General features: G+C 44.6%; 1 protein-coding gene across 1 annotated transcript in view; it reads right to left on the minus strand.

Annotated features, from left to right (window-relative positions):
- dnah5l (dynein, axonemal, heavy chain 5 like) overlaps positions 1-15,000 on the minus strand; it is a gene marked incomplete at both ends in the record, with an annotated part of 108,513 nt that overhangs the window by 73,249 nt on the left and 20,264 nt on the right. The window contains 15 exons of the mRNA XM_080793808.1: positions 404-532; positions 672-783; positions 1,599-1,761; positions 3,506-3,642; positions 4,592-4,710; positions 4,823-4,972; positions 5,896-6,061; positions 6,634-6,722; positions 7,824-7,904; positions 8,814-8,910; positions 9,313-9,416; positions 10,006-10,098; positions 10,652-10,815; positions 11,327-11,450; positions 14,890-14,977. Of these exons, the coding sequence (XP_080649934.1) occupies positions 404-532; positions 672-783; positions 1,599-1,761; positions 3,506-3,642; positions 4,592-4,710; positions 4,823-4,972; positions 5,896-6,061; positions 6,634-6,722; positions 7,824-7,904; positions 8,814-8,910; positions 9,313-9,416; positions 10,006-10,098; positions 10,652-10,815; positions 11,327-11,450; positions 14,890-14,977 (1,816 nt within the window). The remainder of the gene's footprint in view (positions 1-403; positions 533-671; positions 784-1,598; positions 1,762-3,505; positions 3,643-4,591; positions 4,711-4,822; positions 4,973-5,895; positions 6,062-6,633; positions 6,723-7,823; positions 7,905-8,813; positions 8,911-9,312; positions 9,417-10,005; positions 10,099-10,651; positions 10,816-11,326; positions 11,451-14,889; positions 14,978-15,000) is intronic.

Raw genomic sequence — 15,000 nt, forward strand, 5'->3', positions numbered from 1 at the left:
TGATGATCATGTGTTATCTCTGCACCCCGTCTTTAAAACACCAAAAGGGGTTCCCGTCCCAAATGGGTTAAACATTGTTATAATTTAGCTATTGAAAAATAGCAGATCTACAGGCTTGTAGGTCTGCTATTTTTTAAAAAATAGTGAAAATGTCTTTCAGAGCGAAAGTTTTCAACTAAAATCTTTCCTTCTGGGAGGTCCCTGGAACAACATATTTTGTGATGGGGGGTACATGGCCAATCATTTCTGGGGTCCATTAAATAGTTTGAGAACCACTGAAACAGATCGAGGTTCTTCCTGAAAACTCTCGTGATTTGGAAGGCCTTTGTATAGAACGGTCATCAGGTCTAAAGGGGTTAAACACAGTAGTGTAAATGCAAAAACAATAATATTGTGTTCAGACCTCGATGTCCTCTTTGTGCGGGAGCAGTGGAGCGTCCATGATGTCTCGGAGACAGAAGGCCTCCGACTCCACCTGGAAGCTGTGACCCGTCACCTGGCTGAGACGCTGCCAGTGTCTGGGCAGCATGGCCTGGAGGAGGAGAGGGGAGATTGATTGATCGATTGAATATTTTATTAGACAGAAAAATGCAAAACAGCACACAAGTATACACTTTGGTCTAAAAGGATTATACACAGGGGGGGGGGGAAAGGTCCTCATGGCTCTGCACCTTGTGGGCCATCATGGTGAGCAGGGGACAGGACTCGCTGAAGTCGTCGACGCTTCGCTTCAGATCGATGAAGGCCTGCCACTCCTTCAACGCCTTGGGAAGCCTCCTGATCCTGAAGGCACGCACGCACAAACACACACACACACACACACACACACACACACATACACACATACACACAGGGGAGGGGAGAGTTCTATGCAAACAAAGAAGGTAGGAGCGCACGCGGCACACCAATAGAGGGTATGCGCATGACATCATCGTACCTGGAAGTTATGCAGGAACGCCCACTGAGTGGCAAAAAAGTACTTTCTGGCCTTGACAGCCCATACATCCAAACAGAAAAGTCCTGTCTGATTGCATTAAACAATGTTAAACTCACCATCATTGCAGCTGAACGAAAAGCTTGAATTATCCTCTTTCTATCTGCAAAGTTTTTGTTTCATAAAAATCCACCATAGAAACGTTATGAGCTACTTTCTGTCAAGAAATGCCCTGCATTTGATTATTAAGTGTCAGAGTTTGGAAGTGCTTGTTTTCAATAACACAACATTTTGCTGCCTCCTGCATTAAGTGACATTTAGAAACAGGTGGTACGGCAGGACGGTTGAGTGATTTCCAACGAGCGCTTCCAAACTCCAACACTCCATGCTGCTCAATGTTTTTCCACTCAGTCTAGATGAGGGGGGCGTGTCCTGATGGGAAAATCATGCATGTGCATACTCTCTATAGTGGGGAGGTGCTGACCACGGGAGACAAACTTGAAATATAGGAAGGAGAGGTCCTACTACAGCTCGTAGTGTCACGATGCAAAAAAAATAAATATATTAGGTTACCAACGTTTCGACAAACAGATTGCCTTCTTCAGGGTATATAACATGTTTTATCAACATGTCCTCATGTGTCACAGGTCCCGTGCAGTCCTACCTGTTCTGGAAGTCCTGCAGCTCTGCGTTGACGCGGTCGATGTCCAGGTCGGTCCAGAGGATGTCGTAGTACGCAGACACTCTGTCCATCACGCCGTTGTACAGACCGTACAGCTTACCGAGGAGAGCCAGCTCCCGCTTGATCCTCTGCAGCTCTGGGTACTCTGAAACACACACACACACACACACGCACGCACAAACACACACACAAACACACACACCCACGTATCACAAGACTTATGAACACACACTGAACGTTACATTATCAGGACTACTGTATAATTATGGACACATGCCTCTCTGTGGCTAATGTATTGGACCTACAGTCCAAGATTTTTTTTTAAGCAGCATAGTTTTTTAACACAGATGACATTTAACAGAGTTAGGGTATTGTGAGTGAGGTGAGATATTCAATTTCAATGTAATCCTACTTTTCGGTATGAACATTGGTGAACTTCTCAGATTAGCCACCAGGTAGAGCATAGACAACTGGCTTGGTGTCCACCACAATGTTTTAGAAAAGCATATGTTTTTGTAATAATAGTTAAAATCTAGTAGTAACTATAGTAAGCTGAAGTTTGTGTACATAATGGCTTCCCACCACTGGCTATCAGATCATGTAAATGGAGCAGTGGTTGTCATCAACCAGTGGTCCGGGGACCACCAGTGGTCCTTGGGGAGGCTCCAGGTGGTCCCCAGTTAAATGATGGGCGAGTTGGTAACGAGATGGACCCTCATAGATCTCTAACTCTTGAAAGCATGAAATGAAACCTAGTGACTACGAGCTGTGTGGATTTATTGTTAAACATCTGCATTGCTTAATTTACAAGAAGTCTACACACAATCAGAGAATGTAGAAGAAGTGTTATTTTGATCAACGTTGTGCAGTCCGTTATCTCTTCGAATGGTATCACATCAATGCCACGTGGAATTGTGGACAAAATGTTACCCAACGGTAACACGTTTAAAAAGCAGGTGGCTTGCGCACATCCAGTTCCTGGCTGGTGCTGGACTAAGGAAAATACACTGAAGAGAAGAAAGTCCGCACACAGGTTTGCTCCAATGGCGTTTTATTTTATTTAAAACACCTATAAGACACGACGTTTCGGCCGCGGGCGGCCTACATCAGGTGATAGTTGTTAGTATGTGACGACCTCCCTTTTATCTAGGTCGTCACATCACGTGACTGATGTCGACTGGGTAGGTAATTTACAAACACCAGTGAGTGACATGACAATAAGTATGAATAACCACCACACAATAGTAGGCTACAACAGTTACAAAACTAAAAACAGTTTCAAGAAAACTTGCTGGTTTTTAGCTTGTTATGGATTGATTTAATATTTTTTTATTTTTTATAAATATTTTAAATATTTACGGTAACAAAACATATTCTTTAGTCTTGGGTCTGAGAGGCTATAAACCTCATCAAACGGTGGTCCGTGGCTGAATAATTAATCGGCCTTGATATGAAATAGAGCAGTGGTTTTCTGCCATTTTGATGCATGCAGGGGGCCAATACTTATTCTGCCTTTGAGCCATATGGCATGAACCACCATTCTTTATGATGACATTTTAGCCTCTCAGACCCCAAACTAAATATGTGGTTGTTTTTGTCCACAATTCCATGCTGTATTGATGTGCTAGTAGTGCTACGTACCAACTTACCATATAGGAAAGATAACAGGCAAACGATCAAAATAACAATTCTTCTACACGCTCTAATCGTGTAGACTTCTTGTGAATTAAGTAATTCATATGTTTAACAATAATTTCACTCTTGAGAGCGTATATAAAGGGTCCATTTGGTCACCAACTCTCCATTATTTACCTGCGGGGACCACCTGGAGCCCCCTCAAGGACCACTGGTGGTCCACGGACCACAGAAATGTAGAAGTATAGAGATACCGTTGACGGTCAGTCCAAACAGTTGCTCTCCTCCAGAGTAGGTGGTGTATTTCCTCCACCGCTGGTCAAAGTCCGCCTGGAAGGTCTGCAGTCTGTTACTCGCCTCGGAGGGGGTCAAACCTTCAACCCCTGGACCTCTACACGCACGCACGCATGTGACACGCACACACACACACACACACACACAAAAGGCGTCAAGAAAATGCCTAGTCCCGGCGTCTCTTCGGGTTTCTAAACAGCTGCTGGATGGAAATGTTATCGCTATAGTGCGCGGCTTCAACTTGTATAGCGTCGGAAAAGCACTTCTTTGCCGAAAACCCTGAAGAGACGCCTGGTCTAGGCGTTTCTAGGCGTATGCTTAAGCACACTTAAGTGTGCTTAAGCATACGCATCCATGCATGTATGCATGGCACGCGCACACACATTGCACCCACACACTTACAACGTACGGTATACAATTTACAATTTAGGCATTTAGCAGACGCTCTTAATCCAGAGCGACTTACATTAAGCAAGAACAAAAAAGCATGGGTATACATCACATAAAAACATTTATCATGAAACATGCGTAAGCTAAGAAAGTAACAGTGGAATATCTATAATGAAACTATACATATAAGCTATACATCTATATTACTATGCTATACATATGTACTATGACGTGCTATGACAATAGCACATACAATGCACTTATGCTGTCTACATAACATGCTATAAGTCTGTATCAAATGCTATCTAAGTCTACAGAATTGCTATCTAAGGGGGTGGGGTAAGTGCTATGGGCCATGATGGAGTCTGAAAAGGTGGGTTTTCAGACTACGGCGGAAGATTGGGAGTGATGCTGCAGTTCTGACTGCAATGGGAAGTGCATTCCACAGTTTTGGAGCCAGAAGGGAGAAGAGTTTGGGACGTGTGGAGTGTTGTCCCGGCGTTTTTAGTGAGGGTACTTCCAGCTTCCCTGCGTTGGCTGATCTGAGTGAGCGGGAGGGTTTGTAGGGTTCATAGGTATACATGCACGCGGCACATGCACACACACACACACACACACACACACACACACACACACACACACACACACACACGCACCGGTCATCATATTGTTCGTAGAAGTGTGCGACTTGTGTCTTGAAGCACTGGACACCTGACAGCAGGTCAGCCTTCATCTGAGGCTGGATGTCGACAAGCGTCTTCTGAGTCTGAGACACCTGGGAAAACAACTCGACGTTATCACACAGGCAGGCAGGCAGGCAGGCAGACAGGCAGACAGGCAGACAGGCAGACAGGCAGACAGACAGACGAACAGACAGACGGTCTCACCAGGGCGTTGAGGTTCTTCCAGCTGTAGGTCAGTCCGTCCACTCTCTCGGTGTTTCCGTGGTTGAAGGTCAGCTGGTGCTTGTTGAGCAGAGAGAAGGCCTCTTCCACCTGAGAGAGGAGTCCGTCCATGTGAACCTCCGACTCTCTCACCTGCGACGCGACACGACACGCAACGCAGTGTCACTTAGTGTGAATTATTATCGGTATAGTTATCAGGTTGAGCTTATTTGGCCTCCTTTCTGAAGTGTAGTTGCCAATGGTTGTTAACACATTTGTTGCTAATCACAGGTCTACTCGTCCTATGAATTCATTATGTGGGGCGCTCCTGACAAGTAGGCTCGTCTTAAGGTGTTTGACATCGCTGTAAGATTGTGTTTTAAACATTATGTTGTAATTTAGCTATTGAAAAATGGCAGATCTACAAGCTCGTATAGCGCGCCACTTGCTATTTTTGAATAATCGGGAAAATGTATAGTGCAAATCTTTGAATATATATTTTTTAAGAGCGAACATTTTTAACTAAAATCTTTGCTTCTGGGGGAGGTCCCTAACCTGACGCTGCCAGATCCAAAAAGCTTGCTACACAAATTTGTTTCACAGCTTATTTGGATCTGGGATCGCGGAAGCAAATTCGAACAACACATTTTTAGATGGGGGTCGGAGGCCAATTACATAAAAATTTTTGGGTGCTTGACATGAAATATTGAGAACCACTGATATAGAAACATGAGGTTTTTCAGAAAAAACATTTTAAATTTCGACGTCAGGCCTAAATGGGTTAATCCACAACACAATGCAGACCGAAGGTTACATTAGCATTAGCATCCAAGACGGCGATAGATATGGCCCCCAAGCGCTACCCATTTTGTCCACCAGGTGGCACTCAAAGTGTTGTGACACTGGCAAACTCTGGTGAAATCGCCAAAGTCCTAATTGAAAAGTATCATACCGATCCCGCCTCTTTTAGTAAACTTAGAAGTCTATGTATAGACAACTCTCTGATAGAAGGCTCTGCCAAACACACACACACACACACACACACACCCGCCAGAACCAAAAACCAATCAACTGACCTCCCTCAGGGCGGCCATGGCGCCTCTCACGTCCTCCAGGTCTGCGATTGGATGCTGCAGGCGCTTGGTCAGCCCGCCGACGAATGAGAACACCTCCTCCGTGTCAGCTGACGCGCGGCAGTGCAGCGCGGCGCCAAACGCTCGCTTCCAGAGGCCCGCCTCCTGTCTGATGAGAGGAGGGACGCAACTGTCCGTTATTTCATTTACGTGGTGATTATACTACTGTATCGGTTACTTCTTCGATAAATACAAAAAATCGAGAAGGTTTTTTTTTTATATATATATTTTTTTGAGTGGTGCAACCACTCCAAGCAGTGTCCGTCCTAAACTATGTGACTATGTGACTATCAGTACCAGTAGGGGAAAAAGTGACGCTGTTGTGCCAGAAACACAGAGAGAGAGATAGTGTTGCACTGTTGCCTGCTAATGAGAGAGAGAGAGAGAGAGAGAGAGAGAGAGAGAGGGGCAGGGGGAGAGGGAGGGGGGAGTTGCGCCACTCAGTTCACACGGGTGAAGAGGCAGCGGTGGCCGAACGGTTTGCGGAGCGGTCTTGATATCGGAAGGTCGCTATAGTTCGTATCCCCGGACCGGCACGTTAAAATTACCACCGCTGAAGTGCCCGCAGGGCCTGGCTGTAAACAAGTTCTTGAGCTTATAGTCCAGTTACCCTGGGTAAACATAGTATACCTTTCCTTTCCTTTGTGTGATTGTTTTGTATTGGGTGTTTCAGGCCTATACCTGAGAGAACGCTTCAAGTCATCGGTCAGGAACACGACACATCCCACCTGATAGGACACAGGAAGCTCCTCAATCTCCGCCTCCAGCCTCTGGAGCAGCAGGGGGTAGAAAAATAAACAGAGACAAATCACAAAGTCAACGGGCTCTTTATTATAATGCACACAGAACAACTCTTCCCACTTCCTTCACATGTGTTTACTGATGATTAATTAAGGCTCTGTTCCATTTAGTGTGCGGTATACCAGTATACCAGCTCAGTGGCCTTGTGGTTAGAGTGTCCGCCCCGAGACTGGGAGGTCGGGGTTCGATCCCCGGCCGGGTCATACCAAAGACTCTAAAAATGGGACCCTCAGCATCAAGGGTTGAATTGGGGGAAAGACAAGTCCCTGCGACATACTAGCGTCATGTCCAGGGGGTGTACTTGTACATCAAGCTGCCTCACGCTACAGAGACAGGAGATAGGCTCCTGCCCTATATGGGCCTCATGGCTCGGCAAGGCTACTTACTTTACTCATACTGTGCAGGAGAGTATAACTCTGAGAGCGTCCAAATGGACCCGTTCCATTTGTACACTCTCAGAGTTACACACACATACTAGGACACCTTAAGACCCACTGGTGTTTCCAGTGAGCCAATGTGACAGGGCTCAGCTTTTTCTTTTGTTTGTGTTACATAATGGCCTTATTTACCTGTATATCAGTCATATTGTTTCCCTTCTGTCATTTGTATCGTCTTAATGCAGGAATTGGGGAAGGGGCCAAAGTTCTTTCCAAAATGACGTGTGTGCATAGAGCCCGTTGAATGTTTGAAGATTAGCTGATTTGCTTTTGTAATTAAGCAGCGATTCCAAACCTGTGGGATGTCAGGAATATATATATATATATTATTTTATAATATATATTTTTATCCCACGATTTTGTAACCCATTTTTCACCCCTGTGTCAATCATCTAATGTGATACTGGGCTCTACACACCCTCCACCAACCTAGTCCCCATATATGGGGGACAAGGGGAGAGCAACGGACTTGAACTCATGCTTCCTTCATGACGTAGCGCGTGGAAGGAACACGTTATTCCAACCAGTTCGGGATGTCAGGAATATTAAAAGCTCCCCGTCTGCCATTTCTGAAATGTCACGGTAAAATATGGAAAATGTTTGATAAAGGCAGAATCATTTTGATATACGTACAGAGTAGGAGGAGATCTGTGTGCTGAACTCTGAGAGGGAGGGGTCAGTCTGCAGGAAGACCTTCACCTGTTCCTCCGGTTCCTAAAGACATGCACGCGCACGCACACGCACACGCACACACACACACAAAATTTATGTCCACATAATGAGAAGTACAGGAATACCTTGTACAAAGGACATAAACACTGCCAGTGCAGTTTGACAATAGGAGAGCAGCCAGTTACAACGTGCATGGACGGCAAAGCATCGTTACATACAGTACCGCTGACATGTCGGACATGCAGGACAGCAGACATAAATAGATAAAGGAAACAACGCCTCCTCCAAATTGAGCGGCTTCCTATAATGGCTGAAACTGAGCAGTACCTCGTTAACCGCTTGGCTTTCCTTTTGGAAAGGCCGGCCATTTGTAAGCCCCTCACAACCAACTATATATATATGCACATGCCCTAGGCTGCCAAAGATAAAATCTAAAAGTTTACATCTGTAGCCTATAGCTGTGAGATGGTCTGCACTATAGCTGCTGATACTTAAGCACTTTGGTTAGAAAGGCTTTGTCACGATGTGATGTGATGGACCAAATGCAGAACCAAGAGCAGGCAGGCAGGCAGATAAAGTAGAAATGATGATTTATTCACAACTAGACAGGACATAGGCTACAAGGGCAGGACACTGTGACAACAAACTATAATCTGACAAGGGAACACTGAACACTGGGAGGTATAAATAGACACAAAGACTAACTAGACACAGGTGGAACATAACTACAATCCACATTGGTTACAGGACACAAACAGGTTACAGGACCACAGGTGAAATACAATGCAGACTGGTGAGACAAGGCAGGTATCAACAAATGGAGCAGACAAGAAACACTAGGAACACAACTACACAATAAGAATACACGACAGACAGATATCGTGACAGGCTTCTTCCAGGCTATAGTCAAAGGTACAGCCGGCCTGTCTCACTCCAGCATTGTCAGTTCACCTGGTTCCAGAGTGTGGAGAAGTGAGCCAGCTGTTTCAGAGTGTCAGCAGCCACGGCCTTCAGAGACGAGAGGACTGAACTCAGCTGCACCACCGACCTGGTGCGCAAAAAGTGCAAAAAAGCCAAAAAAGCACATCCAAAAATGTAATAAATGGCCAAAGATTTGTGCCGCATTTTTACGATTTTTCAAAAATAGCAGACCTACAAGCGCGCCATGAGCTTGTAGATCTGCTATTTTTCAATAGCTATAAAGTATGACATAATGCTTAGTTGAAACACCAAAAGGGGGTGTGTGCCAATAAATAAATGGAAATGTGAATACTTTGTCCGCCATTTATTTGAATTTTTTGGGGGACTTTTGAAAATGAGAAAATAATCGTTCGTAGGAACATCATTCATACCAGATTATTCATAAGGTAAGCCATTATGATGAGAGATGTCTCATTTATTTCGTATTTATTAATTGATTTATGCGTGCGTGCGTGCGTGCGTGACTAACTTGTTGATATCCTTGTGCTCGGCCACCTGTCTGTCCAGTGTCTTCAGAACCAAAGGTTTAACTGGAGTGTCATCGCCGGGGTCACGACCTGTCGCCTGCTCCGTCTGACAGACAGACAGACAGAGACAGAGACAGAGACAGAGACAGAGACAGAGACAGAGACAGAGACAGGGACAGAGACAGACAGACAGAGGGCCAAAGACGGACAGACAGAGGGCCAAAAATAAATAAACAAATCAAAGTGTATCAAATTGTTGCTGTCGGGTAGAATCCTGTCCAAAACCGTTACTTGTGTATTATTTAATTATCATTATTTTAAATTCCTTGTTATTCATATCCTCACTGTATTGCATTACTGCTATTATTTTTAATGTTTAACTTGCCTTGCTTTTCTTTTCCTTTTTTCCCCATTGCTCTGTAAAGCACTTTGAGCTGCATTTCATATCATGAAAGGTGCTATACAAAATAAGTTAACAAGTTATCCACCCGACATCAGTCAACAATATGAAATGCATTATTGTTTGCTGTGATTAGCTGAGAATAGACGGCCCCAACACTCTATGCCATAATCTCTGCAATTTTGGGGTGGCATTTGTTTTGGTTCACTGTATTGTATATACATAAGCGCACACGCACACACACACGCACGCACGCACGCACGCACACACACACACACACACGTATAAATATTACCAGGAGCTGCCGGTGTTGCAGGTGAGAGTAGGTCCACAGTGGAATGTCTTTACCCAGTGACAACATGGCATTCACCACTCTGTTCAGTGTGCCCTGAAATGAGACACACAAAACATATCACCATGCCCAGTATCTATTCATTAGAGAAGAGAAGAGAGGAGAGGAGAGGAGAGGGAGAAGGAGAAGGAGAAGGAGAAGGAGAAGGAGAAGGAGAAGGAGAAGGAGAAGGAGAAGAGAAGAGAAGAGAAGAGAAGAGAAGAGAAGAGAAGAGGCACTTCTATGTCGTCCAGGCTGAGTGAGAGGGTGATGCTGGGTATTGTGTGTATACTTGTATGTCGTCCAGACTGGGTGAGAGGGTGATGTTGGGTATTGTGTGTATACTTGTATGTCGTCCAGGCTGGGTGAGAGGGTGATGTTGGGTATTGTGTGTATACTTGTATGTCGCCCAGACTGGGTGAGAGGGTGATGTTGGGTATTGTGTGTATACTTGTATGTCGTCCAGGCTGGGTGAGAGGGTGATGTTGGGTATTGTGTGTATACTTGTATGTCGTCCAGGCTGGGTGAGAGGGTGATGTTGGGTATTGTGTGTATACTTGTATGTCGTCCAGGCTGGGTGAGAGGGTGATGTTGGGTATTGTGTGTATACTTGTATGTCGTCCAGGCTGGGTGAGAGGGTGATGTTGGGTATGGACAGCTGGATGGAGGCCTTGAACAGAGCGCTGGAGGGTCTCTGAGAGGAAGACGCAGGCTGAAACGCTGAGCTGTTCACATGCACACTCTTCCTCAGCGCGTCCAGAGACACCTTAGTGGCTGTGGGAAGAAGAAAATAAATAAATGTTCACATTTTCACGATTTTTCAAAAATAGCTACAGTATGAGCTTGTAGATCTTCACTTCACCACTTTTCAACCTATCTTCATATAATAGGTCCTCACTAATAATCATGATAAAATGGCACGATTCTTTTCTACTCTGTGTCTCATAGAAACCGTCTTCCAGTGACATCATCATTAGGCAGATTATTTTTTATCTTTACAAAAATGTTTAGATTTTCATTATCGTGAGAACGATGGCTTCCATTTTCGCATTGCAACTTTTCAGGACTAGAAAGCCTGCAGTTTCTATTAGCTTGTATTCCCCATCGATGATGTCACTGGAAGACGGTTTCTGAACTGTCCTATGAGACACAGATCATTTTTTCATGTTTATTAGTGAGGACCAATTATATTATGAAGATAGGTTGAAAAATGGTGAAGTGGTCCTTTAATGGGTTGAAATACATTGTATTGATGTTCAACATTAGTTCAGGTGAGTCGACTGACCTTTGACCAACGCCTCAGTGTTCCTCTGACAGAGTTGACCAATCAGGTTGAAGAATCGGCAAGGAAGACATGACTGACAGCGAGTCTTCTGCTTGGCGTCTGGATGGAGACACTGATAAGACCCCTGAGAGGAGAGGAGTGGAGGGGAGGAGAGGAGTGAAGTAAGTGTGTGTGTGTGTGTGTGTGTGTGTGTGTGTGTGTGTGTGTGTGTGTGGAGTGGGTAGGGTCTAACTCTGAGGCGGTGGCTGCCTCAGAGAATGTTATATCTGACCCCAGTATCTCTGTCAGAGCGACTATGACTGTGTGTGGAACAGAGCATCAACTTCCACTGACTAATGCCCGAGGTCGCCTCCTATGGGCGCAACAACAAAGACAGCGACAACATTGGCAGGTGGAGCGAGATCAATTCGTGGCGGTGACGACTCGCCACGACCTATTTTTTTACGCCATGACGTATTCTTCATTATCCGCCATGGCAGAACAGAATCCGTGGCGAGTACAGAATCCGCCATTGTTTTTTTTTTTTTTGCGTGCCGTGGTGCAGGTTTTATTGTCCTAGTATTACTATTCTCGGAATTATTTCATCCTCTTGTAGCGTAACGGTTAGCGCTCTCGCCCCTATAGTCAAGGCACTGTGCCGGGCCAGGTTCGATTCTTGCAAAAAACAAACTTTTTTTTTTTAAAGTTATTTTTTTACCCGTACATACAGTGTGTGTGCGTGCGTGCGTATACAGTGTACGTGCGTGTATGCGTGCGTGCGTATACAGTGTGTGTGTGTGTGTGTGTGTGCGTGCGTGCTTCATCGTATTTATTATTATTATTATTATTATTAATATGCAGGTAATAATAATAAATATGATGAAGCACGCACGCACGCATATACAGTGTGTGTGCGTGCGTGCGTATACAGTGTGCGTGCGTGTATGCGTGCGTATACAGTGTGTGTGTGCGTGCGTGCGTGCGTGCTTCATCGTATTTATTATTATTACCTGCATATTAATAATAATAATAATAATAATAAATACGATGAAGCACGCACGCACACACACTGTATACGCACGCACGCACACACACTGTATATGCGTGCGTGCGTGCTTCATCGTATTTATTATTATTACCTGCATATTAATAATAATAATAATAATAATAAATACGATGAAGCACGCACGCACACACACTGTATACGCACGCACGCACACACACTGTATATGCGTGCGTGCGTGCTTCATCGTATTTATTATTATTACCTGCATATTAATAATAATAATAATAATAAATACGATGAAGCACGCACGCACACACACTGTATACGCACGCACGCACACACACTGTATATGCGTGCGTGCGTGCTTCATCGTATTTATTATTATTACCTGCATATTAATAATAATAATAATAATAAATACGATGAAGCACGCACGCACACACACACACACACACACACACACTGTATACGCACGCACGCATAAACGCACGCACACTGTATACGCACGCACGCACACACACTGTATGTACGGGTAAAAAAATAACTTTAAAAAAAAAAAGTTTGTTTTTTGCAAGAATTGAACCTGGCCCGGCACAGTGCCTTGACTATAGGGGCGAGAGCGCTAACCGTTACGCTACAAGAGGATGAAATAATTCCGAGAATAGTACTACTAGGACAATAAAACCTGCACCACCACGCAAAAAAAAAAAAAAAATGGCGGATTCTGTACTCGCCACGGATTCTGTTCTGCCATGGCGGATAATGAAGAATACGTCATGGCGTAAAAAAATAGGTCGTGGCGAGTCGCCGCCACGGCGGATTCTGTACTCGCCACGGCGGATTTTGTTCTGCCATGGCGGATAATGAAGAATACGTCATGGCGTAAAAAAATAGGTCGTGGCGAGTCGTCACCGCCACGAATTGATCTCGCTGTCTCTCAACATTGGACTGAGTTGAGATTACAAAAAAAGACTGCATGTCTTCCTGCTGCGGACCATTCTGTCTCTCACTCTGTGTTCAAAAATGTTGCCATTGATGAGTGCATTGTTGTTTTTACTTTGAAAGCGAGATTACAGGTTCTACCTTCTAAACTTAATCTCTCCATCTGGTTTCCAGGCAATCATGCTCCTCACTGTATCCATCATGGCCATGAACAAATAGCTGAAACCATGTCCCACATCTTAAATGGTTGCCATGTTTACAGAAGCCGCTCAATTTGGAGGAGGCGTTGTTTCCTTTATCTATGATTTATGCCTGCTGCCCTGTGTCCGACATGTCAGCTGTACTGTATGTAACGATGCTTTGCCGTCCATGCACGTTGTAACTGGCTGCTCTCCCACTGTCAAACTGCACTGGCAGTGTTTATGTCCTTTGTATAGTAACAAGGTATTCCTGTACTTCTCATTATGTGGACATAAATAAACATTTCAAATTGTGTGTGTGTGTGTGTGTGTGTGTGTGTGTGCGTGTGCGTGCGTCAGAGAAATGTCTCCAACTCCAAACACCCCCAAAGACACACTGCCAGCACTATTTGACCCCAATGCTGATTCCCAAAACGGAAACGAAATGACAGGGGCGCTGGAAGGTATTTATACCAGGGGGGGCTGAAGGGTGGGAGGGAAATCACGGCCGAGCGTAGCGAGGCCGTGCGAAAAATTTCGGGTCTTATTCGGGTATAATTGGCCTAATAATGACTTTTTTAGGACCTAGTTAACAGAGTTAATCATAATAACAGTATGTGACTCTTATTGTGTTGTTGTTTGGGTTAGATTTCTTTAAACCTGGTGCAGGTTAAAGTAAAACTAAGTAAAACTAAATAGGTTTTTGCTGTCTCGTCATGTTGTGTCTATCTGTCAACTCACTCGCTGCGCATTCTGCATTCAGCACGCTCTGATAGCCATGTCAAAAACTTCTCCTCTCCACCAGCAGGGGGTGCTGGAGCACCCTCCGCACCCCCCTTCCAGCGCTGATGCGAAATGAGGCTGTTTTCGGCAATACAAATTTGCTTGCCAGGAAACCTTTGCCACCATTTTTTTCAGACCAGGTGAATTAATGAAAAGCAGCCCAAAAGACACGATGCCAGCACTATATCCGAGTGCGAGTCTGTCCGGCAATTACCTCTGGTGTGCACGCGTGTGCTAACATTCCTGTGCGTGCAGCGTGCATGTGTATAGTGTACCAGGTATCTACAATATCACCGTACACGGACAAATGTCTTTCTCAAATGTTTTATTGTCATGGACCCCTATATCTCTGAGAGTGTGCAAATGGAATGACAATGGTTCCATTGATTGATTGATTGATTTATTAACAGTTTGCAGAATTACTGTACATTTCAAGTACAACTCAATACAAAAACTGTTAACTGTGAGCGGACGACACCATGAAGCATTATACACTTGTTTACAATAGGGCCCACCAGTTTCAATGCATCAATTCATCCATTTGTACACTCTCAGAGTTACAGACCTGATGTTATGGTCATTATCAGGGCTATAGCTCTTTATGTGTTTATTGGGCGGTCATTTTGTATGTGCGTGGCAAAGATTCAACATTTACAAACATGTCTGATGTGTACCTCCAGGTGCACTGTGTCTTCTGGCTTCATCTTCCTCTTCAGATCTTCAATCAGCTCATAGACACTCCTCTCCACCTGCTGACTGTGACTGCACATGCACATGCACACACA

This window comes from Protomyctophum bolini (assembly GCF_963924005.1).
Source record: "Protomyctophum bolini genome assembly, chromosome: 21".
Taxonomy (NCBI): domain Eukaryota; kingdom Metazoa; phylum Chordata; class Actinopteri; order Myctophiformes; family Myctophidae; genus Protomyctophum; species Protomyctophum bolini.